Here is a 24,896-nt window from a genome sequence, read left to right on the forward strand (position 1 = left end):
CGGTAGAGCGTGAGACTCTTACGAGTACGCGATCTCAAGGTTGCGGGTTCGACCCCCGCATCGGGCTGTTCCTATAAATACGATTGCAAACAAGCGAGGCATTTCTTTTTGTAGTTTTGTGCCTTTTTGCTGAAGATGTTTTTGAAGACTGTTGGGTAGTCCTGCGTGATCATTTCCTGTGATGTTGCAGATAGACCGAATTATACCTGCTATAGTAAAGAATATCGTGACACACTTGTTCTTTTGCAATTGACTGGAAGTGATTTGTGGAAATGATTTCTTTCTCTATTGGTGGGATGAGATGGTGCACTTGACGATGTGAAGACAATGCCACCATTGTATGACCGTTTCTATTTCCAACAACGGCCATATGATTAATGCAAACTCTCAAAATAACAATACGAATTAATTAGAATTTGATACGTCTCCTTGTCAATCCAATCTGTCACATATCAAGAGTTCACTGTCATTTCTCACTGCAACAATTGACCACAGGGTAGGTGTAGGCGAAAAGAGGCTAGAATAGCGTCTAGACTTGGGAACGCGCCCACTTCGAGGACAGAGGCGATTGAACGGGACGATCGGAATTTATGTTGAACCCTGAGAAACTAAGCATGACACGTGCACGAATGATCCAAGCGGGACATCAAAGCAGCGACTCGATCAGTTGCTTTATATGCTGCGTCACGACATGTCAGAAGAGCAGTTGAGGCGACGCGCATGGTGGCATCGTCGCGAAACTACGGATATCTGGCTTACCGCTGTGATACGCCTTGAAATGACTGGTAGCATGCAATATGTGTATAATCATGTCGTCGTCAACTATTAGTAGAGTGCAACACTGATCACCTAATGTGAATGGCGACAACTCTAAACAACACCAATTGACACATCACACGCGCGACAATAATGTAGAAACAAAAGAAAAGACCATCGTTTGGGTCTATGTATAGTGGTATGTATTACAAAGAAAAAAGAACAGACATAAAACTCCATCATCATAAGGGGAATCAACCGAAACTCCAGACAGCTGATACAAGACAATATACAAGTCTTGTTGTTAAACAGCCCTCGTTCCGTCCGTAAACGCCTCGACGCAAAAAAACAAGCGTCTTCCCTGAAACCCAGTCATCTCAAAATGATACGTTCTGGCGGTATTTTTTCCTGTTGTACCCCAAGCCCTTTTGACGCGGTAAACCCATCGTCAACAAAAAGAGTTTCTGTAAAAAAACAAAACACGCGTCATTATTCCATATATCCTCCAGTAAGTGTCCCCAACCACGTCTTTACTCTTTTGGCAACAGGTGACGGATCGTATTCATCCTCGGCGGCTCTTTTTTTGGCTGGTGTTTTGAACACGGGCAGCTTTGTTTCGTCTCCAGCCTCCATCACGCTCGTCGCAGCCGTTGTCGCGCTTTGTTCTTTATTGGGCGAGTCGAATACGGCCGACGCCACCGTTATCGCTTCCGACGCCTGATCAGAGCTTGTCTTTTCGATGCTGGGTAGTATTTGCTCGCGGGGCGCTGGCGCAGGGCGACGTCGTTCGGGAAGTTTCGTCACCATACGGGCCGAATTTCTCCTGGTGCTGCTGCGGGGAAGTTCGCGACGCAACGGTGAGCTCTGGGCAAAGACTGGTTCGGGGAGGGCATTGTCGTCGTCGTCGCCGTCGTCATCTTCGTCGTCTGAATCCTCTTGAACTTGCAGCGTCTTCTTTTCTTGTAGGAGGGTAGACAAGGTGTGTTTGCGGATCTTGTCTTGTAGGTTGTGCAGGTCGGCAGCTAACGGCGAAGCTGGATCGAGGGACCAGAGAGTGCGCTCGATGCTGGCGCGAAGAATATTAAGGTTGTTTTCCTCGAGGGCATCGCGCTCAGCACGCGTGAGCTTTGCTGAGGCGGCCTTTGCCGAGTTTTTGGTCGAGGGGCGGTAAAAGGAGCTCATGGGTGATTTTTTTATATTTAATTGTTGAGCTTTTTAGTTTAGTTTAGGGGCCATGGGAGAGTTGAAGATGGGAAGGAAAATGGCGCTATGATTGTATGTATGTCATCCCCTGCGTGTAGTGGTGGTCTTTGTTTTTGGCGAAGCGAAGCGAGGGGATCAAAGGTCAAGATAAATTAAACTCGCTTGTGTCTTTGTCTCATTTCTTGGATGGAAAAGAAAGAAATGGAGAATTTTCTGACATGGGTCGGGATGTGCTGGGAAGGGAAGTTAATGCGCGATGTGCTGGCGATGAATGGAGCTTAGAGACAAGAGAGAAAAGGGAGAATGGAGATTTTCCAAGCTTACGTAGCTTTCAAGTGGGGAGACGAACCAATTAGATGGGAATATATTTAATGAGGATGTGACGCTGTGACTCATCAAGGGTGGATGGACAAGACTTGAGGAAGAGGACTGAATGCCATTGTTGTGTCTTATATAGGTATCGAGTATCTATTCTATTGTCTTGACTGTTCAGCTGTCGATGAACTACAACTCTGTCCATCGGTACATTACTCTGTACTGTTCGGTTATCTCTGGTCAAGATGATAACCGTGACCGCTTAAAATACGCCATGAAACATGACCCCGCTCGATCATGTTGAGTTGTTGGTTGAGTGCAAGACATTGATTGCCTGTCCTGTTGGCGGGATGGTTGTCACAAGAACTCACAGTTGCTACTCTGCAACTCATAGTATATTAATCATTAATCCCAACTTGTTTCTAGATGAGTACACTCTTTGACTGCAATGATTATATCTTCATCGCGTTGTCTATTGTTGCTGATCAGCGGTGAATTAGTTTGATTGCTCTTAAAGCAGGAGGTTGTTCATCAGGGACCTCAGCACAGACAAACCCACTAAAAATACAGGTCATCCCCACGCTAGTTCCCGTCACTGTCACACTCTGAATCCATGGATGCCCGAGCCCGAATAAATCAGAAGATATGACGACACTGCCAGAAGCAAGGTACAATATGATACTGCTGGTAATTGTACTTCTAACGAAACGTGGCATGCTTCTCATTTTTACGAGGAACTGCTTGTGCCAAGTGTTTGCTGCGTTGGTCCAGTCTCTGTTATAGCGAATGGATATGTCTTATCACCAGCCCCTGTAGACTAGACTAATGCCTCGCCTGACAGCAAACCCAGCAAAGCACTGAGGATCCGATCGAACCACAATTTCTTCATGTATACCCTTTAGAAAGCATGTAATAAAATGCACCAGCATGGGTCGCAAGGTATCTTGATTTGAGCCATCTGGCTGTCTTATAAACGTTGTCAGTCTGGCCCTTTTGTCGTCTGTCGTAGTGCCCGACAAGCAGTCTTGCTTTAGGCGCCTTTACAGTACTCTAAGCGCTGTCACAAGAAGCCCGCTCTGGGCTGTGTTGGGCCGACCTGAAATAATGATGTGTCGCCCACAGCTCGGGGAGCCTGATATGCCCGCTCCCATTGCCGAGGGGCTATGCTCATTACAGTTGGTGCGGATGCCTCTCAGCTTTGCCAATCCATTCTTGTCCTAAGTTTGTCAAGCATCCAGACTAACATTAGAATGAAGCAAACATCTGTCTATAGTGCAGTGAAGAAATGCAAGTCCAAGGTATTTCTCTGATTACCCTCCAGCAACGTAGCTAAGTAGGCTAAAGAACATGTAGTCAGCACCTTTCACCATTCAACTCCTCGGTCCCATCAAGCAGAATGGAGCTAACCATTCAATCGACAAGCTCGATCCGTACCTGAACCTCTTTCCAGCATCCTATTGCACACAATCCCACGATTTGGCATCGCCAAGCGACAACTGCACTGCTCTGATCGCATCAGAACTCGACATCCAGCGTTTGAACAGAATACACCGATGGCTCTGGGTAGCAGGTACCGCCGTGCCTGCCCGCTCGCTCCATGATCAACTCTCCCGGGGCCGAGAGGTCGTCATTACAGAAGCGATGGATATGCATCTTGTATGGACAACGGGAAAGGTCTACATCAAACCACTTCCTCGCTTCTTGCTCGAACCGACTATTTGGACAGAATATTTGTGTTGTCAACACACCTGCAAGTGCACAAGTCGACTCGATTATAATAATGCCCAGCCCATGGAATGTGAGCGACGGAAGCTTTACAAAGTCGCTCTCGGATTTCTCTACTCCTATGCCGCGCTTATTCGTCACGAGAGCGACTTCCTTCTCGCCAAAGACAGATATCTGCTGCCCAACTGTGGTATATCCTGGTTCAGTTGGATCGCTTTCGTCAAACAACTTGACACAGAGCATATCTACCCAGACATCAACCCAAGATTCCACCACAAGGAGCTGCGACTTAGCAGGCTGAATTACATTTACTACCTTACCCAACTCAGCCCGGCAGGATTTGTACGACGTTGGGACCGATACTCAACATTCTTCCACATGAACCTTGGTTGGCTGGCGGCTACAACTGTCTACATGGTTGTCGTCCTCACTGCCATGCAGGTCGGACTTGCTACTGAAGCACTAGCTAAAAATAGCGCTTTCCAGTCTGCGTCGTATGGCTTCACTGTGTTTTCAATTCTGGGGCCATTGGTGTGTGCCGCTCTGATCGTTGTGGCGTTTGTATGCATGTTGGTGTTTAACACGTCGCATACGATTGCTCAGATGAGGAAGCGAGAAGAGCATTTCGGAACACAGCGTAGAAATCGGGGAACTAGCTAAAAATAATAACCCTCAATTTGTTGGCCAACTTGCTAGCCTCGTTGAAGAATCATGATCCTCTGTTTCAGGCGCTTCGCGCTGTTGGTTCGGCGCATACACACGAAACACAATTGGCCAGTCTGTCTCATGTTCGGCGGTGAGCCAACAACCCTGTTGTGTAATTTTGACAGGAAATATAAACCATTGAGACATTTTGAACTGAAAGACCTTTCCTCTCTTCATATAGTATTTTGTTTCATATTGTATTTTGTCAAAAGGGCTGCAATGAGTGTTGTGAACACGTTTTTCTATTCAACTTTGACTGTTGCTTTATACTGTCTTGTGTATCGGTACAAGAGTACGGAACCAAAGAAGAGGGTAGTAAGTATAGCCAGAGATGTGTTCAGCTCATCACTAACCGCTTTCTCAGACCCGCCGGAATTGCCCTGATATAGACGTTCTATACGACCCCGAAGACGACCCTGTTAATCCAACAAAAGCCAATGTCGAGTACGCGTTCTCCCCACCACAAAAGATAAACTTACTGATAGGATACCAGTGTCGTTGCGGTCCATGGCCTCGGCTCGGATGTTGATAGGACCTGGACATGGCGACCAGACGATCCTGAACAGTCGGTGCATTGGTTGAAAGACAGCGACATGCTGCGACGAAAGATCCCGAATGCCAGAATTCTGGCATACAACTACGACTCTACATGGTTATACGACGCTCCTAGAGTGCGCGCCGAATCATGTGGTAAAGCGTTGATCTACGGTTTAGATAACTTTAGAGAAAGAGAAGGAACCAGAGATCGTCCTATCATCTTTCTCGCTCATAGCTTTGGCGGGTTGGTTATCCAGGATGTATGTGAATATTACTGACCTAACGGACAAGTACTAACAGTCTCAACAGGGCCTTGTATTTGCTGATTCCATGGGACGGTTCGAAGATATCCTTCGTTACACCGCTGGATTCGTTTCTCTCGGAACGCCCTTTCGAGGATCCGAAATTCATTGGGCTGCTGATCTTGCAGCCAGTGTCATGCGGCTCTATGGTTCCTATCGTGGTTGCTTGTCAGTGCTAAAATACGATAACCCCGAACTTCGATATAAAACACAGTGCTTCGGACGCCTTAGAAAGAAGTACCAATTCCCAATGTTTTGCTTCTTCGAGTCGTTAGAAACGACTTTTATAAGGTTACCGTTCCTGTGCAATTATTTCAAAGCAATAGTAAGGGACAGAATTGAGACAGTAGTCGAGTTAGTTGGCTGATATGTTGCAGGTCGTTGATGAGGCATCAGCTTGCTTATCGGAACTTGCGCGCCTCCCACTTGAGACTGACCACGTCAAACTTAACAAGTACTCAAGCCCAGAGGACCAGTCATATCTATGTGTGTCTGCTGAGATTGTCAGGATGTGCAACAATGCGGTGGCAGTTATGAATAGAGTCAACGACGAGTCTCCGTCGACAGATCATGGGGAACATCCTTCCCAACACGATGAGGGAGTTGTTGGGCACCAGGGATCCCAAGACAAGCATCTCGAAAGAACATCTCCATTCGTCATTAAAAATACACGCTAGGAGGCTGTCATAGAAGGTCTCGGTGGCACCGGTGGAACTTAGATTGGTTACGAAGTCGACTATGCCGGCAAGTGACTGGGACTTGATACAGTTTGTACAGTCAGATTGTGGAGTGGCGATCGACAAGTATAAAGTTGTGAGTTGTTCTGATATCGGGGACGCCATGTTGTTCTACCACCTCTGTGATGGCGTTATGTTTGGGATGAGGGGAAATTTGATTTAATGTTGAGTATTACCTTTGGATAAGTTTGCTGAAATGGGATCATTTGTACAATAGAGACACGTTTCAACGCCAGTCATGGCTCGTATTAAAATAGCTAGTTACATGGACTCGGCCACTCATCGCTGTACCCCAAACGCCAATGATATCTTTTCAATCCATCCATCAATGTTCGTAAAATAGACTGTTACCAAGACGTTCTCATCACAAGACGGGATCATCGATGTGACAAGAACATCTACAATCCTTCACGGTACAAGAAGACCCTCTCTTCTTTTTGACTAGATAGATTCTAAGTACCCTGTTATTAAACAGTCTTGATGATTTTAGAGTGGAATTACTTACCAATTTTGGAAGACTCGTCAATTTCGCCAGTCAGAGCCTCTCTCTTCTTGGACTTGACGCTGGACACGGGAAACTCAACGTCCTTGGTAGTAGTGGTGCCTTTCTGGACACCGCCCGCCTTCTCGAACTCGGTCATGGAGATGGCGGGTGCGACGGTAGCTTCGTGGAATTCGTCGTTCAACTGTTCCTTCTCGTGAATCTTGTTTTTGGTGTGGATGACCTTTTGTTGAACGGTTTCTCGCTCGATGACGGGCTGAATTGTCTCATGAAGGTGGCTGTTGAAGCGTTAGACTGCATTCATCGCACTGACTGGAGTGTACTCACTGGTGAACATGCTCTTGCTCCTTGGCAGGAACATACTCCTTTGACTTGGTAGTATCATGGACATCCTTCTCGTCGTGAATCTTGGCAGCCTCCTCCTGGGCCTTGATCTTGGCCTGGTTGTTGCGATGATCAATCTCCTCCTCAAACTCGTTCTCCTTGTAGACATGCTTGGTGGGGAGAACGTTCTTGTCCTTTACAGGTTGGACGGTTGTATGGTAGTGATCCTGGTGGATTTCGTGGTCGATCTCAGTGTCAACCTTTTCGTGCTGGTGAGACTTGACATCCTCGTGGAGGACTGGTGCGACCTTTTCCTTGTGGACGGTGGCATCGTCGGTGGTCTCGACGGTCTTGTCAACGGTGCGGTCAAGAGTCTTGGCCTTGGTCTTGTCGATGTTGGTGGCTTCCACCTGGGTCTCGGATTTCTCCTCTAGGGGTACACCGGTAACGATGTTCTTGATGGAAGAGGCAAGGCTGCCGAGAGCGTTGGGGGGTAGTTCGGAGGCCATTGTGATATGTTGTGATTATGTTTGTGATGAGTGATTAGAAGTAAGTTGTGGGAGTAATAAGTCTGGTTGGAAGAGGTCTTGATGGCCATCTTAATAGAAGGAGAGCTGTGGCAGGTTGATGAGCTCATGCCACAGTTCTTGGCAGCAATTGCAGCGATTGTGGCTAATGGTGTCATAAATCGTCACTCTTGTTGCAGTAACTACAAAATATTCGATCTATGACGACGGACAAAAGAAGTAAGCAATTGCGTTTCCAAACAGCTGGATACCCTGAACTCTGTACCTGGATTGAGTTGGATTGTGTCACCCAATTCCGTCTAGGTTCTGTCATTCCCTTGTTTTCAATGGCAATCGCGATTGATCGTCTACGCCACAGTGATGTAGCGTCTAAGCAAGGTTAGTGCGAGATCGATCGGAGCCAGTCAACGACAGCGTGACATAGAGAGCTTGGTTTGTCGATCACGTCTGTGGCGTAAGCTCAGGTTGAGCTCCCCCTTTGGACTTAGCTTGGTTGAAATGATGGCTTTCAAGTTTTTCTCACATGGAAAATGAGAGTGTAATGACTCACTGGTGAAACTTCAACCTCGGTTGGTACTAATTCTCCTCCAATTGTATCCTGGTCTTTGTTCAGCGGGTCTAGCCATGACAATCAGCATGTGGGAACAAACGGTATTGACCTTGGAATGGTTATTTCAGGTACGATATCTTTTGATTGGACATAAACCGACGATGAAAGAAGCTTGTTTTTTATGACGTGTGACGTGAATTTGGTCAAGACTCTTGTGCCACGATCAACTTGATGAAGGCGTCTATCTCCATAGCAGAAGATTGACTAATTTTGCTAAGGTAATTAGTTGTTTACTAATCAAACATACCCACAAGTCAAGAATCTCCTGGCAAAGTTTGGTCTTGTCGCAAGTGTAACGGTATAGAAGAAGACAACCAGTGAGGGTGAAGCACGGTGTTTGGCAACTGGATGTAAGGTCATGGCCGGTGCCAGGCAAACAAAGTTGATTAATCAATTGTGCCGATAACGATAAGCTTGGGTCTTGAGACAAATGCAAATTCAAGACTGACTGAGAAACGGCGGATAAGGACAAGGCATGCTGTCCTGTTTCAAGTCTTCCATGGGGGGCTCTGGTGCGACACATACATTTCCCCATAATTTGATTGACCCCAACTAAACACTATTTTCGGATGATGGGCTATAGAAAGCTTAAACACACGAGGTTTCAATCCATGGGTTCTTCCCTAACGGTTTCAAAATGTAGATTCATCACGGCCTAGTTGGATGTAAGATCTGCCGATGCGACATTACTCTTGCGTCGCCGGAAACACTCTTGTCCTTTCCCACACTCTTGTTAGACGTTAGGGTGTTTTCAATATTTTTAGTCTATGGAAATGTGTCGCCGGTGCGGGAAGTGTTAAGCTTCATTTCTAAATCTGGGGACCACTCACGGCAGATATCCCTGGGGATCTATTAATAGTGTTTTGTTAAGATAATACTACTACTTGAAATTGATACAACGGTGAGTATTAAAGCACCAAGCATCCCGATACTTGGCATTTCTGTTTCTACCATCAAGCACAGCTTCATCAACCAAACCCTCGACCTCAACATAGCACGCCTCCTCCAACCTCTTCCATCATGAGACTCACCACCCTTCTCGTCGGCCTCGCTGCCATCATCCCCTTATCCATGGCCGAAGAACTTGATGCCGACGATGTCCCCTCAACATGCAGGACGATCTGCCAGCCCATCGTCGACCTAAGCAACGCATGCGACATCGACCCCAAAGAAAACAAAACAAAAGATAAAAGAGGCGATTTTCTACTTGTGGCAAGAAGCAAGGCTGAAGAGGCTATCGAGGCAAACTGCATCTGCACAAACAAGAGCTTCGATGTAGCTTCTGTAATGGCCTTGTGCGAAAGCTGCATGGTGCAAAACAGTGATGATGCAAAAGGTACGCTGCCAAAGAGAATACGATGGTGACAACAGTCTAACAAATGATGTAGATGTACAAAAGATGATGAAGCAATGCGATTTCACATCCGCTTCGTATGTGAGCGCAGCAACGAGTGTCGTCTCTGGTATTTCGGTCGAGGCGACGAAGCCGGCTTCGACAGATATCCCTGCCAGCACAAGTATCCCTCGGAGTACTGCTACAGATGCAGCAGTTTCTGCTACTGAGACGGCTGGGAGCAATGCTGGGAAGATTGTGGTTTCTATCATGGCTGTTACATGGGCCAATTTTATGTTGGCGTTTTTATTGTAACACGGGTTTGGAGGGCGTTGAGCATGGAATATACATGGGAGGCAAAGCAAAAAATGAACAGAAATTATCAGTTCGTTATCATATAATCAACAATTAATCTCGAATACATAAGTCTGGCCGTAGTCGCTGTGCAATGGTGACTTGTGGGAACACTATGTTAAACGGTTGTTGATCGCGTGACCAGTTGCCCACTCCGTCGAAAGATACTTGACACGGTTCTTCCTCTTTCCGTTCTGCTCGGCTAGAAAAGATCCCAGGATCTAAAACAAATCACACCTTCTATAAATGCATCGGCCCTGCTCCCCGGCCTGCATACGCGACGCACCAGGATTGGAACAACATCCCATTGGCCAACTCGGTGGACATTGTTGGTTCTGTTTGTTGGTTGAACATATCATGAGATGGAAGATTGTTCTCCGCTCCTTGAGGGTCTTTTAAATAACTCGGCAGTTTCTTTCGTCCTTGACTGCTTCTCTATCAGAAAACCGTGGCAGTGTCAAGAAACATGGCTGGTCTCACGTCTCCCAAAAAGTCTCAGGTTGACCCATCATCACCTAAGGGCGTGAAAGAAACGCCACAGAATGAGAGTGGTCTATTGCCGCCACAGCACTGGGGTCAATTGAGCGAGGTGGGTAGTACGAGCCCCAAACAAGTACCGGAGCTAACATCTGTCAAGGATATCGATGACCAAGATGATGCTGACTCTACCATACCCGACAATGCAAGCTCAACCGCATCTCTGACATCAAGTATACTGAAATACAGGACACTGCACGGCAGAGTATACCAGAGTGAGCGGGGCAACACTGATTACTGGTTTGTCAAATTATTCGCAGAAGATAATTCGCAGCTGAGTCGTCTACAGGGGTCCCATCGATGAGGCTGGACAGGAAGTCATGGATATCAAGTGAGTTACAAAACCGCCCTCCCTAGAAATGCTCGTGCTCACGATATTTAGTCATCATATACTTACCCTCTTGATGGGGAACAAGCTATATTTAGCACTACTCTCGAAGGATATACAGGTATGTACTCATGATATCAACATTGCGACTACGCTGACTTACACTGGCACAAAGGCAGCTGTAGATATCGGAACAGGAACGGGTATATGGGCTGTGTAATCTTCTCAAACGTTGTCGGCGAGTGTGTCAAGCTCACAGAAACTAGCGAATTCGCAGACAAATTCCCCAATGCCTCAGTAATCGGAACCGACCTTGCCCCCATCCAGCCAAGCTGGGTTCCCGCAAACCTTCAGTTGGAAGTCTATCTGCTACCACCCCTCAACACATCACTGACAACCCACCTAGCCAAATCGATGACTGCACTCAAGAGTGGACCATCCCTCCTAATTCGCTAGATTACGTCCACATGCGTTGGCTCGTCGGCAGTATCGCAGACTGGACAGCCCTATTCAAGGAAGCATACAAGAGCCTCAAGCCCGGCGGCTGGGTCGAAACCTACGAGCCTTCTGCAACTGTCGAGAGCGATGACAATAGTGTTTTACCCGGAAGTGCGATGAACCAGTGGCAAAAGTTCTTCGTTGAGGGCGGATGCAAAATGGGTCGTCCGTTCACAGTGTTCCAGGATGAACTACAGAAGAAGGGTATGCAAGAAGCTGGATTTGTTGATATTGAAGAGATAAACTTCAAGGTACGCTGTCGACTGTGATGAAGTGGAAATGGCTAACATGTTTGCAGAACCCAGTTGGAGGCTGGCCAAAGGACCCCGAAGCACAGAGCATCGGGCAGTGTACGCAGGCTACGCTTGAGCAGGATGGAAAAGGAACGGTGTTGCACATGGCGACTGCGCTGGGCTGGTCGGAAGAGGAAGTCACTGTATTCATCTCTCATTTACGTCGGGAGATTCGATCACCAAAGATACATGCGTTCTTTAGGCAGAAGGCAGTCTGGGGACGAAAGTCTGAGACTGCATGAGCCCGTTGATGGTACTTTGAATGCAGCTTGTGATGTATCAATGGGTGAGAGAATGGATATGTCCAAGTGTTGTTAAATCAGAATGGAAATCTATATTTATATTAAAAGTAAATCCCAAATGCTTCTTCTATCGTAAGATCTGGCTGGAAAGCCAGCTTTCCTGCACCATTAGACTGCCATGTTTCTATTCCTTTGCTGTTCTCTTTGTTCATCATCCCATGTCGGTTCGTTTAATCGTGTTTTCTCCACCCGTAACCCTCTCTCCTCAAGTATAGCCTTGCACGCATCTTTGCTGGTGACAGCGTAAATGACCGCATTCCAAAACCCTTGCAGAGGAAGCACTGTGGCGCTCATGAACTGCAACGGCTTGCTCACTTGGTGGGGGTGGATAAATGAGTACATCCTGTTGGCGCTAGATGGAATCCATGTAATGAGGATGACAGCAAAGAACAACATTGCAACTTTGGTGTAAGCCCATGTAGCTTTGTAAACATCGCTGCCGGAGCGGGTGGGTGGTCGAGGAGGGTTGTTCGGTTGGACTGCTTCGTTTGAACAAGCCGCATTTACTGTAATCGTTGGTTTAAAGACGCGGATCGATGCTTTTTGACGTAAACTATGCAACCGAACTGCCTCTGGCTTGTCTATCGACTCATGCATGACAGCAACTTCGGTCGTCTTCATGTAGTTGGTCGTGCGTTGGTCGTTGTATGAGAGATTGCCTGTGCGAGAGCCAGACCCTGATGCATGCGCTTTAAGAAGTTGCCGGCGTTTGCGATAAATTGTGCCACCAGATCTGATATAGATGCCTAGAGTGATTATAATGACGAACCTTTGCCTAAGTCAGTATATATCTGTCACGTAGTCAAGCTGCTTCCTTACCAGATAGGTCCGTAGAACGTTGCAATGCGTAAGTTACCCCATTTAGGTGCGATCCAACACCATTGAACAGCATTACCGTAAACGCCAACTCCATTCTCGTCCTTGATGAAAATAAAGATAAATGCTGGTAGAAATGGAACGCCATAGCAGGCGAGTAGGTATGGTAATTCCATCCTCCGCAGTCGCTGCGCGTCGAAACGGTGGTAGAAGGCAAGGTAAACGTTGACAGACATGGCAAAAGTCCACATAGCATCAGCGGCGACAAAACTGCAAGCTGTCAGTATGAATATGGCATATCGGAAAGAAGATAGGCATACGTATGTATAAGAAAGGCTTGGGCCTGACATCCAGTTCCTTCGGGCACCTTGACGAAAGAATCTGCCACGATGAAGCAGATACTGGCTATCATGTTTCCGAACGAGGCATAAAAGACTAGACGGTTGATGGGTTTGTGGAAAGCATCGCAGAGACAGAAAGTACCAATGATGAACAGGCATCCAATGATTGACAAGACTGAGCAGACTTGCTGAATGACAGCAATGACCCTCACGTCAACGGGCGACAGTTCTGATGCCATGATTTTGACTTGCTCGTATGGTAAAGCAAGCGAAGAGCCAAGAGTAATACCGTCACTAGAATGATTGTCTTGTCTCCAGAAGTATTGGACATCGTTTGGGGTTTATTAAATATGATTCACCCCTTTCACGCGTGCTTAAAGAGTTCAAGGGATCTGCACTGGGGGTGAATTACATGTGGGCCAAGAGCCTCAACCAGAACTGCAGCTGCCGAAGATCCTGGTCTGGGAAACGGTTGATGCAGATCTGCCGATGACTGGTAAGAGTGCGTGCTCATTGGTATGTCAAGGTCGAGACTGAGGCTGCGAGTTACTCCTACCAGGGGATGAAAGTTGTTTCAGATGCTTGGTTCGGCTTAGATTGCGAAAATGATACAATGGTAATTTGCACTGATCGGCGAGATTAGCGTGGAAGAAAAAGGCAATACGCACAAGATTTGTCTTGTGTAGAACTTTCTTTTTGGGGCTTGCATGTGCTTTGTTACTTTGAAGCCAATCGCATTCGCTGCCAGTCTCATGTACTATGTCTGGCCGTTACAGGATCCATTTATACAGGGCTGTTGTTAGATGAGACATCGTGTTCGGTAATGATCTAGGAGTCCTTGGCTGGTCCTTGCTTGGCTTATCATCCTGGACGTTAGCTTTGAGGCACTTGCGGCTCCAATCGGGGGAGCTGATGGGCGGTTTATTTCCGCTAGCTCCAAGATCTGTAAAGTTTATTTCACGACGATAGGCATCATTGACAGTCAGGAGCTTCTCCAGATTCTGGACCTGTGCACTTGTCCTTGGAAATCAGGGTCTTTTCCTGAATTGCGTTGGTTTGTGAACTAACGATGCGTAGCTTGATATTTGACAGGTTTAAAACCGTTTTATGACAGTTGTCTAATTACTTTCAGGCATGTTGTTAAGTACCTTGTAAATCACATGCAACTAACATCAACATTGGGCATTTTACCGGTTTTTCCTAACAATATAAAATAATGAAAATCCCAATCTTAAGAAACCAGTTTATTTTATGCTTTCTAATAGATGAAATCTAGGCTCCAATCCAAAGATAAAGTTTAATAAATGAGAATGGTCTAGACACAACTATGGTTCTTGCTTGATACGACCAATCTCCTTCAACTTGGCCTCCAGGTCTTTGGGCTCGTCAGCCATGACCTTGACCACATATTGGTCGCCCTCGATTGTCCACCCAAACTTTGGGTTATCATAGGACCACGAGCCATAGATAAGCTCGAGGCCACCCAAGAAGCGGTTCTCATTGTCGACTAGCGCTTTGGATACTTTGCGCTCGTACGTGGGAAGGAAGCACATTCGGTTGAGTTCACCCATTTTGAGAAACGTTTAAATGGTTAATATTAAATGAGAAGTTAGTATTGATATCGTTTAAATCTTGACTATTGAATTCTTGATTTAGTTATATTAGATTGGAAGGTTGAGTTTTATTGTAGTCAATTTACTTGTGCTTATATAGTTTACTGTCGTTTCTTGATCACAATCAAACTAGTATCTATAAACAAAGATTTGGCCCTTTGATTAAGTCTGCAGATATCAAGATTCGTTTAACATGTGAAGGCAATACAACTGTCCTATGAAGCAAACTTGACGTCATTATCTAGGAAGCTATCAAGAGATTGCGACCTTAAGCGAGAGGAGATGAGTTCTCTTCTAGGATGGTGATACTGAAGAGATTGGTAGCTGTATGAAGAGAAGGATCGGGAGATAGAATTCGATTCAATCACGGCAAATAGTAATGCGAACGATATGTTATACTTGTGAGCGGTCTGATTCAGAGGCTCGATACATATGATGGCCCAGAACAGCTGCGTCGGGGTGTGAACCCTGTTCATTTTCTACCCCTACATCAGTTACAAAGACAACTATGGTTCCATCTAATGTTTGTCTTTCCTCCAAACTGTTTTCAGTCACACGCCTGGAACCTCTATCGATTCTGAGTTATTCACTGCCTGTTGTGACACTGGAGTGATGTGGAGCAGGTGATTACCTAGCAAGACTCCATAAATGATACGAGGCGCAGCTTATCGCAACAACTCCCGGACATTCCAGACTTGACATAGAATAATCTCACAGGAAATGCCAGGATGAAGATAATTGGCTGTATTTCGTGCCCTGATCAAGCTAGGATGTGCTATTTCCGAGGTTGTCCTACGTTCATTGGCGAACCAAGATTTAACATTTGCTTGTCGTTGACAGGGTATTTATTTTAGCGAACCCCAGCCGAGCCTTCCGAATCACTTTGAGAACTCAGTCAATTTAGTGCCGGCAGAAGGATTGTTGGGTGGCAAAGGCAGTGGCGAAATTGGGCAGAGTCCTGTGGTTCGACCCGAAACTGGGTTGAGTCTCCTTTTATTTCTACAGTCTGTGGCTACTTTCGCAACTGTGCTTTTGTCTCTCTTGTGTTATGGTGAGCATATACTGCGTAAAGCCTTCAGACGTGATAATACCTTGTATATGCGGCCTGAACAGCAATGACAGAGAAAAAGAATTTATTCAAAAGTTTGCTCGATGCGTTGGCAGAGAGTTATCAAAAGACATTGACAAGTCATACGCAGGACTGACGTACGACTGTGCGAGATATAATCTTACTGTCAAATTCATCAAACAAGGGTTCATGAGGAAGCCAAGAAGGTAGCTGTGGATGTTACTGCAGGTTCATGAACTGGTGCCACAGCTGGCATATCTGAGTGTGCTGCCGCAGGAGGAGTGGCAATAATCGGAGCAGTCGTCTGGTTCTCGTTACAACTACAAAAGAAGAACGGTATGATGGGTGTTAAGAGATTGATGAAAGAGAATCTATGGACACGCTGCTATCTACAGCGTATTCTTATAATACTAACACTAGAACAAAATACTAGATACTACCTTTTCTTTGACCGGAAGTTTGCTCTACCCACGTATGACTCGTTATGCTAATTCCCACACAATGGCATTGTTGCCAGCATAGGCTGAAAATTCTGAACACAGGACATGTTCAATGCAGCAGGACAATAATTCTCTGGAATAAAACTATTAGCGTTAACCAATATTATGAACACTCATTTGCAAGGGGCATCGAATAATAGTATAAAAAGCCTACCAGATGCAGCATAAATCTCTGACACCAAAACCAGTTCTACAATCGCACAGCACCAACAACCACACAGCGCTAACATCTACATCTATATAGCACTAACACTAACAACTGTACAGCACTAACAACACTAACAATCTACCATCTGAAAACGCAACCATGGTTTCTCAAATGTCAGTGCAAGGTTTCGATCCCGAGTTTTCTGTTGACCTCATCCTTAGACAAGTTAGACAAGGAGAGGCAAAGCTGGCCGAGAAGGTAGACGAGATCAGCCGCCGCAAGAAGTACCATCAAGTTGAACTTGCGCAGAAGGATGCCGAGATCAAGAAATTAATGGAGAAGGTCGAATTGCTTTCTTCGGAGAATGAGGCTCTCAAGGCCAAGGTTAGGGAGATCAACCTGAAGCAAGCGGGGGACAAGGGGGTTGTGATGCTCGACTAAGACGATGATTGAGGTAAGTTTGTAGGGAGATGAGTGTACGATAGGAGAGTTTTGGGTAAGTGGCTAGGTAGGAAAATGAATCAAATAAGTTTGATCTGAACAAGTTAGCCCATTTGTGAATCATCGCTATGTTGTAATTGTGGAGGTTGTGGACCTTAGAGAAGACTTTGGCCCTTTGTTCTTAATGTTCATTAGTGAACAGGCCATAAAACTAGGGCATGAAATTTAGTATTGAAACCTATTTAATCTTGAACTTATAGGCTTGATATACATCATGACAATTCTCTCGCGCTTACTCCGTTCCTGGCGTGACTAAAAGGCCCACACTGATGATGAAGATAATGAAGAGCGAAATATACATGTCAGTCTAATGTAAGATGAACATGACGCTTCTCTAACATGTGACGGAATGGGCTGGGTACTTGGATGGCTGAGATGTGAGACGCAAGTGGCCGGTCCAAGTTCCTCCATGAGAGAACTTGCAACAGCCATTAATTGCCCCATGAGAGTGCAGCCAGTCAGCGCATTTTTTAACGGCCGCTAGAATTGTCTTCCTCTCAGATGTCGTCTTGCAATCGTGGCCGCTGGTGGTAGCCTGGTAGGCATAGCCCTCGACATAGTGACCGTCTGAGTGTGCCGGTAGTCATACTGCAAGAGTTTGAGTTTGCTTTGCTCTTGATCAGATCGGTGATGAAGCTGTAGATTCCGACAGCAGAGTTTGCTGCTATAACAACAGTACCTCCAGCTCCGACAACGTCAGCCCATGCCGTTACGTCGATCTGGCGACGGGTGTCGAAGTGCGAGACATAGCTGGCATCGACAAGGCCAATAGTGGCAGTAAGATTGGAGTCTGGGCCATTCCACTCAGTTACAAGTGGATTGTAACCTACTCTCTGATTTGGCTCGTCGTAGAGTGCGCTACCTGGCCCAATAAGGCCAAATGCGATGCCAGTAAAAAGAGCTTTGCTAGGGATGACCATTTTCCGGATGATACACGAATTATAATTGCGCAGGTGTCGATAAGTAGTACAAGAATTAAGAGCTGGGAATCCTGCATAGTAATCGAGGGTAATGAGGGAAGGGATAGAGATGTAAGTTGCAGAGAGATGATTAGAAAAAGAGGAAATGTTGGTCTTTTTATGTTTAATTTTTCAATGCCAATTCTTATCTTGAAGAGATTACTTTCTAGTAAGTGGCCTTGTCAAGGATCCGTAGAGGCTTCATGAGCTAGTATTTTTTCAGTTGTTGGTCGTTAGTTCTAAAGTGTTGGTTGTTGGTTCTGTATTTATATCGAAGTGCATATACCCTGTAATATGCTGAATTCGGCCGATCTGACAGGTATATTCCTGTATAATCACCGGCTAAGCGGCAAATCTTGCTGTAAATATCGTTGTTTCGGCAAGTTCGGCAACGGATCAGACGAGCTGGGATACGAGATGCCAGGCTTGCTGAAGAATAGTTACGCCATATCTATGATACTGTAGATAGCCTTAAAGCACTTGACGCTAATGTAGACCTGAACTTTGCTGGCATGGCTAGCTTTATGCAGGTAACTGTTTGGAAAAACATTAAAGAGAATGATGGTAGTACTGGCAATAAACCATGTTTCACGGCAAAGGCATCAGGCGTGAATGTGTCAGAGTGTATATGTCGGACCCGGGCGAACCTAGATAGGATGGATGCTCTTGCAGTACACCAACCCATGGGTGCAATATCGATGCATCGTGGGTGCTTGATCCATGACATTCTTCTTCAGACTCGTTCGAGGCTTATGACTGACCCGTTGAACACGACAAGCGACAACGAGGAGGTCGTAGCCTCTCCAGATCCTATCATCATGGCAAAAAACAACATTCCATCAACCAACGTCGGTATCAAACCGCGTTTACTACTTAGGATGACAGACTGCACATTCGGCCAAGATGCTCACGCTAGGCTTCATCGCGTTTCTTATCTATGAGACAAAAGCATGCAGTCAGTGCAAACTTCACGTGTTTCTCAAACCTGAAAGAACATCTGCCTGCTAGAGAAATATGATGTGTCAGAATCATAAAATATCAACAAAGCGTTCATTGTAGAACCGCAAAATAAAACGAGCCCATGAACAAAGACTTGAATATGTCGCAGCATGGCTACGTGTAGGAAAGTACAAGACTTTTGATCTGTCACCATCATATTTGAAAGACTAACTACAGGATCCTTGCAAATAAATGTTAGCTGCATCATTTGGCTTTGAACCATCGCCATAGAAAGGCGCTGGCTAATATGAACTCCTGCTTTGTGGTCTTTGTGGGGTTTTCCATTGGTATTGAGACTAAGTCAATACCTCATTGTCTTTAACTACGCCAGTAATGCTTTGTAGCTACCACTATATAACAGGCAGTCTGTATTCTATAGAGATTGTCAATCTTCTCCGACAACAGATTAGACATTATTCATCTATTCTTCGTCCTACTCACAATCATCAAGACGGAAATCGCCAAAACAGCAAACATCATGTCTACAAACATCACCGAGCAGTGGAAGGCAGAAACAAGTAAGATTTGAACCTGATCATCTTTCAGGAAGATAACTAATACAGGATATAGCCGCCTTTTTCGTCGACCTTTCCAGTCAGCCATGGACTCCATACTAGGCAAACGGAGTTCTTTTTCACTATCACCGTCAGCCACCTAACTATTATGATCGGAGTTGGGAAGATGGTTGGAGACCTCGTCATGATGCCTTTCTGAAACTTGAGCGTCGAAGTATCAAGCGGAAGAGAGGCTATGACTGGTAGGTGGCGGTAAGACTCCCAGATTGCTATCAAATGTGTAGGTAGCCTTGGCTCGCCTGCCTAACCAGAGGGAAACCTTTTTCTCTGGATGGCATGCAGAGTGTTTGATGTTCCGAACATGGCAGTATTGGTAGCATTGGTAGGAAATGACACTGGCTTCTGGGTATTGTGTATCCCTGCCCTTGAATTTTATGAAGTGACAATAAAGTTTGCAAGCCCATGCGGGGAGTCTCCCATGCAATTGGATAATTATGCTGCTCTGCATGGTTGCATCGTGATACCCGGCGTTTTCGATTCATCCTGGACTGGCACATGGTGTATTTCTAACGCCCAATGTCGCACTTTCCAGTGCTACCCAATAAGCCATGGCAATTTATTTATAGGTGGACGTCTCAAATGTCAACAAATAAGTTGAGGCGATTACGGAGTGTTGTACTGGAGGCAAACTCAGAAACAATGGCAGTAGTATACCTTGGACCGTTGATAAGACCTCCGTCATGACTGTCTCCCATGCCCGTAAAGACTTTAAGAGTCAATAAATGATCGTTATTCTAATGAATGACTTCATTGTTCTGTTTTGATCCTGTTACGACGAACAAGGTTCAACGGCATCGTGACAAAGTGGATTACTGATTAAGAGCGTCCAGGGTCACAAGTACCCTTTGCATCCAGTACCGTCGACACCAAACACTAACGAGAGACCTTGTCGCATGATCTGTTTGTGTATACAGGAATTCTTTGTTGAGGACGCCCAACTGCAGTACTGTACAAGTGTGTAGCACAAGCTTGTGAATATGGGCAATCAAGTTGGACAGTCAAGTCAAGAATCTAGAAGAATAACAACGAGCTCAACTTTCAATTACTTATTTACTTGCGACAATAACATATCAAGGCATAGTAAAGATATTAGCTTTACTTGGATTTGAGTCTGTTTGAGATCCATGCCCACCGCGATAATATCCAAGGTTCGCAGTGGCAGACAGCTGGCAGTGTAACCAAACACGCGTTCTAATCGAGAAGAAAACTCTGTCATCTTTTCAACATCGTTCGCGCCGCCTCCACCAATACTTTTATCTCGCCAACGACGCCCCAAACTCGATACTACCGGAATGGCGCGAAAATATATCCCGATCCAAGACATCCCAAGACGAGGCGCTCCCCCACCCAACACCTTCGCCGTCGGAGGTCCCGAGAGTCCTAAAATGAACAAAAGACTGTCTAGCAATGGAGCTTCTCCATCGCCAGACTTGGAGACTGGGATGCAAACCAGGAGCAGAAAAAGAGCAGCACATGCTAGCGCAGGCGAGAGCCTGATCCGCCGTTCACGTCGTCGCCGGCATTTTGACCGAGAACCTCTGATTTGTGAGTAAAGCTCCATTGCTTATCTTTGATCTTCAAGGAGCTAATTTATCTGAAGCTGACACTTTACTCGCGGATGTAGCGAACATGGACAGCGAGAACGAATTTTGGTCCGAGCCTATAATAAAGCGTACCCGTCTCCGTGATCGCATGAACGGCAGTCTAGAGGCTTGTCAGTGAGAACCAAAGCATTTGACCTTGTCCCAAACGTACTAACCATTTATCAGTGAATGACATCACTCCTCGAGACGCACCCACTTCCAAGGCCCCTGTTGAAGGCGATGACCAAGATGGAAGTGCTACTCCTCTGGAGTCACAGAATACTACGGAGGCCCCAACGACTTCAGCTACGCTCCCTAAGACAACTACTCAAAGTGCCCCTGCTCAGGTTAGAACCTGTACGTATACGCTCATGTCTTTTTGACAATACTATATCTGACATGATACCTAGGCTCTCCCAGTGATCGTACCACAGTCGAACAGGAGCGCAAGACCCTCGGAGAACGCATCGCTCACCAACTACTGGCCAGCAAGCGACTCCGGGATGAGCGTGGCGAACTCTGGAAGAAAATGGACCAGCTTGAGCAGCGCATCCACGGGCACCAGGAGATTATGGGCAGCAACGAGGAAAACAATGGAATGGTTCAGCTGAGGATGGAGTTGTGTGAGGAACTCCAGTCCAAGCTCTCTGGCATGTACGATGATCTAGGGAAGAACCGTCTCGACTTGGACAAGAGCACTCTCAAAGTTGATCTGCTGCTGAAAGAGAAAGTGACGTTGGTTGGCTAGATACGAAGAGCAACATAACCAGCACAATCAGCAGAACTACCCCTGCGGTGAGGATACAAACAAGGCAGTCGACGCATCCACATTAGTCTGGCCCTTTCTCCTTATTCATAAATACACAGTACCTACACGCCTTTGAGACCTTTCTTTAATAATCAAGAAGAATTGAAATGTGCCACTCATCCCATTCAGCACAAGTTTAGATCAAATATGCAATGCATTCCTCGATATGGATAGTTATATACATAAGCCCCTCCTGTAGAAATGTGCAATGTTGTACTACATACATGATGGTTTAGAAGAGAAAGCGACCTCGGCTCCCATATTGCTGTCACGTCGGTAGTTATCAGACATCGGTCCTGATCTCAGCGAATAGCGGAACGCTTCCTGTGAAGCGGGAGCAATCAAAGCCGAACTTAGGAGGTTCTGGTATCGCACTGAGCGCGGCCTTGGGCAGTGATTGGGCTGATGCCGAACCCAAGACCTCCAGCATTGCAAGGCCGGTTTTTGGGAAAGGGAGACCCATCAAAGATAGCCTGCTTGGCATTCTGGCACTTCTCCTGGCAGCTGCCGGCTCCCTGTCAAGGTGAAAAATAATCCGTTAGTAACTCGTCTTGCAGAGCAAGGTGTGAGGAGGGAAAGGACGAGATTGGGACTTACACTGGCAACACAGCAGTGGGACCTGTCGGGCCAGAGGCACTGGCACCAGGTAGCACCCTGGACGGAGGTGGCAGCAGCCATGATGGTAGCCAAGACAGCGAGTCGGACCATTTTGGTGAAGTTGGGAGTTTGTAAGGTGGAAAAGTGAAGTGTGAGTTGATTTATTGGTGGGAAGAGGATTGTGATGATGATGTAGTTGAGAGTGAGTGAGTGAGTGATGTCTGTATTTGTGGTGATGTTCAGAGAGGTTTATATAGATATCTCCCAACCATACAGATGTTGATATAGCAGTTCTACTAACAATAGAAACCTTGTATACGACGGATTGGATATCAAGCATTGGACCGAGTATGTGGCATATGCCGTGCCCGGCCCGTCGCTTCACCCTATCGTAATTACCCCACAGGGTTCTTGCCCGTGCGACGGCAATACCGTCCGTAGTGGCAGTTTCATCTAGTCTAGTCTAGTTGAGTTTGTGTATGGTCGCACGGACAGCCCAGACTCAGCCCATTGCCCGTGCATTAACAAGGATAGTAGGCCGAGACCCGAGTTAACTTGGACGCATTCTTTTTAGATTTATGCGTGCCGGAAGAGCTGGTCTCATCAACAACGCGTCTTACCTCGTATTACTCCGCGTGGAGAGTCTACCACTGCAGAGTAGACTACTCTGTACTTGCACATTATATCAGGTTTCTGTTATCTTTTCAACATTGCTGAAATTGGACACCGACAAAACAAGACCTAATACCCCAGGCGACCCGTAGTCAATATTGCGGACCAGTGTTACATGGGCTTATGGCTGCCTCGTGTTGGCAACTTGGCATTGAGAAATAAAGTTACGGTAGGCTATCGCAATCTCTCGTCGGCATTTGCAACAGGTTGTGTTTTACTATGTAGTGGGAATTCGTCGAGTTTGCGGCGTCCGTGTGGGATAATACGATATACGATAGCCACTCGGATGCCCAACTCGGTCAAGGCGCTCAGATGCTCAAGTACGGTGAGGCGCACGTGGCGTACAAAACCGAGTGAGTTGGCCATGATGCTCTGAACCTTAATACCTGTCTGTTGAGTCAGTACCCATGCGATATCTATCCTCCTTTGGGTGCGGTGAAAGCATCTCCGTCAGTTGCTTCAAAGCGTCAGTCGAGGCGGTATCATGCCGAGACATGACGTCCAAGTATTGGTGGTAAAACTTTTGGTTGTGATGTAGCAGTAGACTGAGTAGCCTCTTGATCTGGTATAAAGACAGCAGTATGTCTCTTCTTTTTTCTTCATCACTCACTCTTCATCACTCACTCTTCATCACTCACTCTTCATCACTCACTCTTCATCCAACAACAACTACAAGAACAAACACCAAACACCTAAAATCATTGCCAAAATGGTCCGCCTTTCTCTCTTCGCTGTCCTCGCCACTGCTATCGCTAGTGTCACTGCTCAGACGTCGGCTTGCCAGTGTCTTTTCCAAGATGGCTCCCACTGCTGTGTTACTGTAAGTTCTATCAAGCTCTAGTTTCACGCAACCATGATACTCTCAGAGACTAATAAAAATCGCTTTTAGCTCAAGACCCAGGATTGCCAACTTGAGTGCATGAATGTTGGCAGGAAGGGTGTCAAGTGCAACGCCAATGGCAAGTTCTCTAACGTCAGCTGGCTCACTGGCGTCGGTCGTACCAAGTGCGATTCCTTCAAATAAGGACTTGTGGAAAGGAGGCCATGGAGGACGACTGTCAAGCTGCACCAGTTTGAGGTTGTCTGGGCCAACAATGCGTTGTGGACTGTGGCAAGGATATCAACAAGACCACATGATCGGGTCATGGACTTTGGCAGGTCTGTGGAGGAGACGATGGGGCGTATATAAACAGAGACTTTCTTTCGTAAGCTGTTACTAGCTTTCTACTTTATCAATTGACCAAGGTCTTCTTTTCATGAACTGTTTGAGCTAGTTGCCGAGTTGTTATTCTAGCTGAGTGTCTGATTCTACATTCTTTGTGCAAGTACCGAACTTGTTTATGGCAATCAAGTTGACTTGCAGCTCTTGAAGACACTGGATGTGAGACGGTGGTATAATGCCAAGCAAATACCCACAGTTTCCTGCCATCGAGGCATCGTTCGGTCCGGTTAGCGTTGTCTCAGGTTGGGATGATGCCAGCATCCTGGACTACGGCTGCTACGGGCCAGATTTGATGGTCTTTGTGAGCTGCCAAGATATATCAGTGTCGTCTCGTCTTTTTTTGTCTTTTTGTTTAAACAAAGGAAAAAGACGTACCTGAAACAGCATTAACCCAGTAGCTTAATATCACTAATGGCCTGTGTGGATATCTGTTATCCTGTAACTCGAATTGTGAATACGCAATGTCTAGGGTAAATTATCTGTTTTGACTAGTGAAGCTTTCCAAGAATATTCTTCTATACATAAGATAGAGAACTCTCTTAAAAAATTTTTTTTTAAAACAAAATAGTAACAGAAGTTAACGAGAGACCAAAGTTATGTAGGTC

At 46.1% G+C, this 24,896-nt stretch overlaps 13 protein-coding genes across 13 annotated transcripts, besides 2 other annotated features; 7 read left to right on the forward strand and 6 right to left on the reverse strand.

The window, feature by feature from the left end:
* Positions 1 to 1,245: 1,245 nt before the first annotated feature.
* FPSE_10559 (uncharacterized protein) lies at positions 1,246 to 1,938 on the reverse strand (the record flags this gene model as incomplete). The annotated part of the gene is made up of 1 exon (XM_009263676.1): positions 1,246 to 1,938. The coding sequence occupies one exon, from the start codon at positions 1,936 to 1,938 to the stop codon at positions 1,246 to 1,248; it is 693 nt and encodes a 230-aa protein (XP_009261951.1).
* Positions 1,651 to 1,683: a microsatellite.
* Positions 1,939 to 3,201: 1,263 nt separating the features above from the next.
* FPSE_10558 (uncharacterized protein) lies at positions 3,202 to 6,220 on the forward strand (the record flags this gene model as incomplete). The annotated part of the gene is made up of 9 exons (XM_009263675.1): positions 3,202 to 3,213; positions 3,548 to 3,572; positions 3,632 to 4,530; positions 4,707 to 4,795; positions 4,917 to 5,019; positions 5,069 to 5,148; positions 5,198 to 5,501; positions 5,551 to 5,868; positions 5,921 to 6,220. The coding sequence occupies 9 exons, from the start codon at positions 3,202 to 3,204 to the stop codon at positions 6,218 to 6,220; spliced, it is 2,130 nt and encodes a 709-aa protein (XP_009261950.1).
* A 424-nt stretch (positions 6,221 to 6,644) lies between these two features.
* On the reverse strand, positions 6,645 to 7,615 carry FPSE_10557 (uncharacterized protein; the record flags this gene model as incomplete). The annotated part of the gene is made up of 3 exons (XM_009263674.1): positions 6,645 to 6,721; positions 6,786 to 7,060; positions 7,110 to 7,615. The coding sequence occupies 3 exons, from the start codon at positions 7,613 to 7,615 to the stop codon at positions 6,645 to 6,647; spliced, it is 858 nt and encodes a 285-aa protein (XP_009261949.1).
* A 1,648-nt stretch (positions 7,616 to 9,263) lies between these two features.
* Positions 9,264 to 9,891, forward strand: FPSE_10556 (uncharacterized protein; the record flags this gene model as incomplete). The annotated part of the gene is made up of 2 exons (XM_009263673.1): positions 9,264 to 9,579; positions 9,632 to 9,891. 2 exons carry the CDS (start codon positions 9,264 to 9,266, stop codon positions 9,889 to 9,891), a joined length of 576 nt encoding a protein of 191 aa, XP_009261948.1.
* Positions 9,892 to 10,396: 505 nt separating this feature from the next.
* FPSE_10555 (uncharacterized protein) lies at positions 10,397 to 11,828 on the forward strand (the record flags this gene model as incomplete). The annotated part of the gene is made up of 8 exons (XM_009263672.1): positions 10,397 to 10,519; positions 10,568 to 10,707; positions 10,757 to 10,798; positions 10,850 to 10,916; positions 10,971 to 11,011; positions 11,062 to 11,148; positions 11,202 to 11,544; positions 11,592 to 11,828. 8 exons carry the CDS (start codon positions 10,397 to 10,399, stop codon positions 11,826 to 11,828), a joined length of 1,080 nt encoding a protein of 359 aa, XP_009261947.1.
* A 168-nt stretch (positions 11,829 to 11,996) lies between these two features.
* Positions 11,997 to 13,284, reverse strand: FPSE_10554 (uncharacterized protein; the record flags this gene model as incomplete). The annotated part of the gene is made up of 3 exons (XM_009263671.1): positions 11,997 to 12,657; positions 12,708 to 12,974; positions 13,025 to 13,284. The coding sequence occupies 3 exons, from the start codon at positions 13,282 to 13,284 to the stop codon at positions 11,997 to 11,999; spliced, it is 1,188 nt and encodes a 395-aa protein (XP_009261946.1).
* Positions 13,285 to 14,370: 1,086 nt separating this feature from the next.
* Positions 14,371 to 14,616, reverse strand: FPSE_10553 (uncharacterized protein; the record flags this gene model as incomplete). Its single annotated transcript, XM_009263670.1, has 1 exon — positions 14,371 to 14,616. One exon carries the CDS (start codon positions 14,614 to 14,616, stop codon positions 14,371 to 14,373), a length of 246 nt encoding a protein of 81 aa, XP_009261945.1.
* Positions 14,617 to 16,534: 1,918 nt separating this feature from the next.
* On the forward strand, positions 16,535 to 16,816 carry FPSE_10552 (uncharacterized protein; the record flags this gene model as incomplete). The annotated part of the gene is made up of 2 exons (XM_009263669.1): positions 16,535 to 16,548; positions 16,597 to 16,816. 2 exons carry the CDS (start codon positions 16,535 to 16,537, stop codon positions 16,814 to 16,816), a joined length of 234 nt encoding a protein of 77 aa, XP_009261944.1.
* Positions 16,817 to 17,373: 557 nt separating this feature from the next.
* On the reverse strand, positions 17,374 to 17,796 carry FPSE_10551 (uncharacterized protein; the record flags this gene model as incomplete). Its single annotated transcript, XM_009263668.1, has 1 exon — positions 17,374 to 17,796. The coding sequence occupies one exon, from the start codon at positions 17,794 to 17,796 to the stop codon at positions 17,374 to 17,376; it is 423 nt and encodes a 140-aa protein (XP_009261943.1).
* A 1,516-nt stretch (positions 17,797 to 19,312) lies between these two features.
* Positions 19,313 to 19,451, forward strand: FPSE_10550 (uncharacterized protein; the record flags this gene model as incomplete). The annotated part of the gene is made up of 2 exons (XM_061988458.1): positions 19,313 to 19,352; positions 19,405 to 19,451. 2 exons carry the CDS (start codon positions 19,313 to 19,315, stop codon positions 19,449 to 19,451), a joined length of 87 nt encoding a protein of 28 aa, XP_061844429.1.
* Positions 19,452 to 20,701: 1,250 nt separating this feature from the next.
* Positions 20,702 to 21,740, forward strand: FPSE_10549 (uncharacterized protein; the record flags this gene model as incomplete). The annotated part of the gene is made up of 4 exons (XM_009263666.1): positions 20,702 to 20,954; positions 21,010 to 21,123; positions 21,179 to 21,349; positions 21,403 to 21,740. 4 exons carry the CDS (start codon positions 20,702 to 20,704, stop codon positions 21,738 to 21,740), a joined length of 876 nt encoding a protein of 291 aa, XP_009261941.1.
* Positions 21,741 to 22,153: 413 nt separating this feature from the next.
* On the reverse strand, positions 22,154 to 22,508 carry FPSE_10548 (uncharacterized protein; the record flags this gene model as incomplete). The annotated part of the gene is made up of 2 exons (XM_009263665.1): positions 22,154 to 22,315; positions 22,398 to 22,508. 2 exons carry the CDS (start codon positions 22,506 to 22,508, stop codon positions 22,154 to 22,156), a joined length of 273 nt encoding a protein of 90 aa, XP_009261940.1.
* Positions 22,509 to 23,778: 1,270 nt separating this feature from the next.
* On the forward strand, positions 23,779 to 24,093 carry FPSE_10547 (uncharacterized protein; the record flags this gene model as incomplete). The annotated part of the gene is made up of 2 exons (XM_009263664.1): positions 23,779 to 23,889; positions 23,959 to 24,093. 2 exons carry the CDS (start codon positions 23,779 to 23,781, stop codon positions 24,091 to 24,093), a joined length of 246 nt encoding a protein of 81 aa, XP_009261939.1.
* Positions 24,094 to 24,830: 737 nt separating this feature from the next.
* Positions 24,831 to 24,858: a repeat region.
* Positions 24,859 to 24,896: the final 38 nt, after the last annotated feature.

Source organism: Fusarium pseudograminearum, chromosome 4 (genome assembly GCF_000303195.2).
Source record: "Fusarium pseudograminearum CS3096 chromosome 4, whole genome shotgun sequence".
Lineage (NCBI taxonomy): Eukaryota > Fungi > Ascomycota > Sordariomycetes > Hypocreales > Nectriaceae > Fusarium > Fusarium pseudograminearum.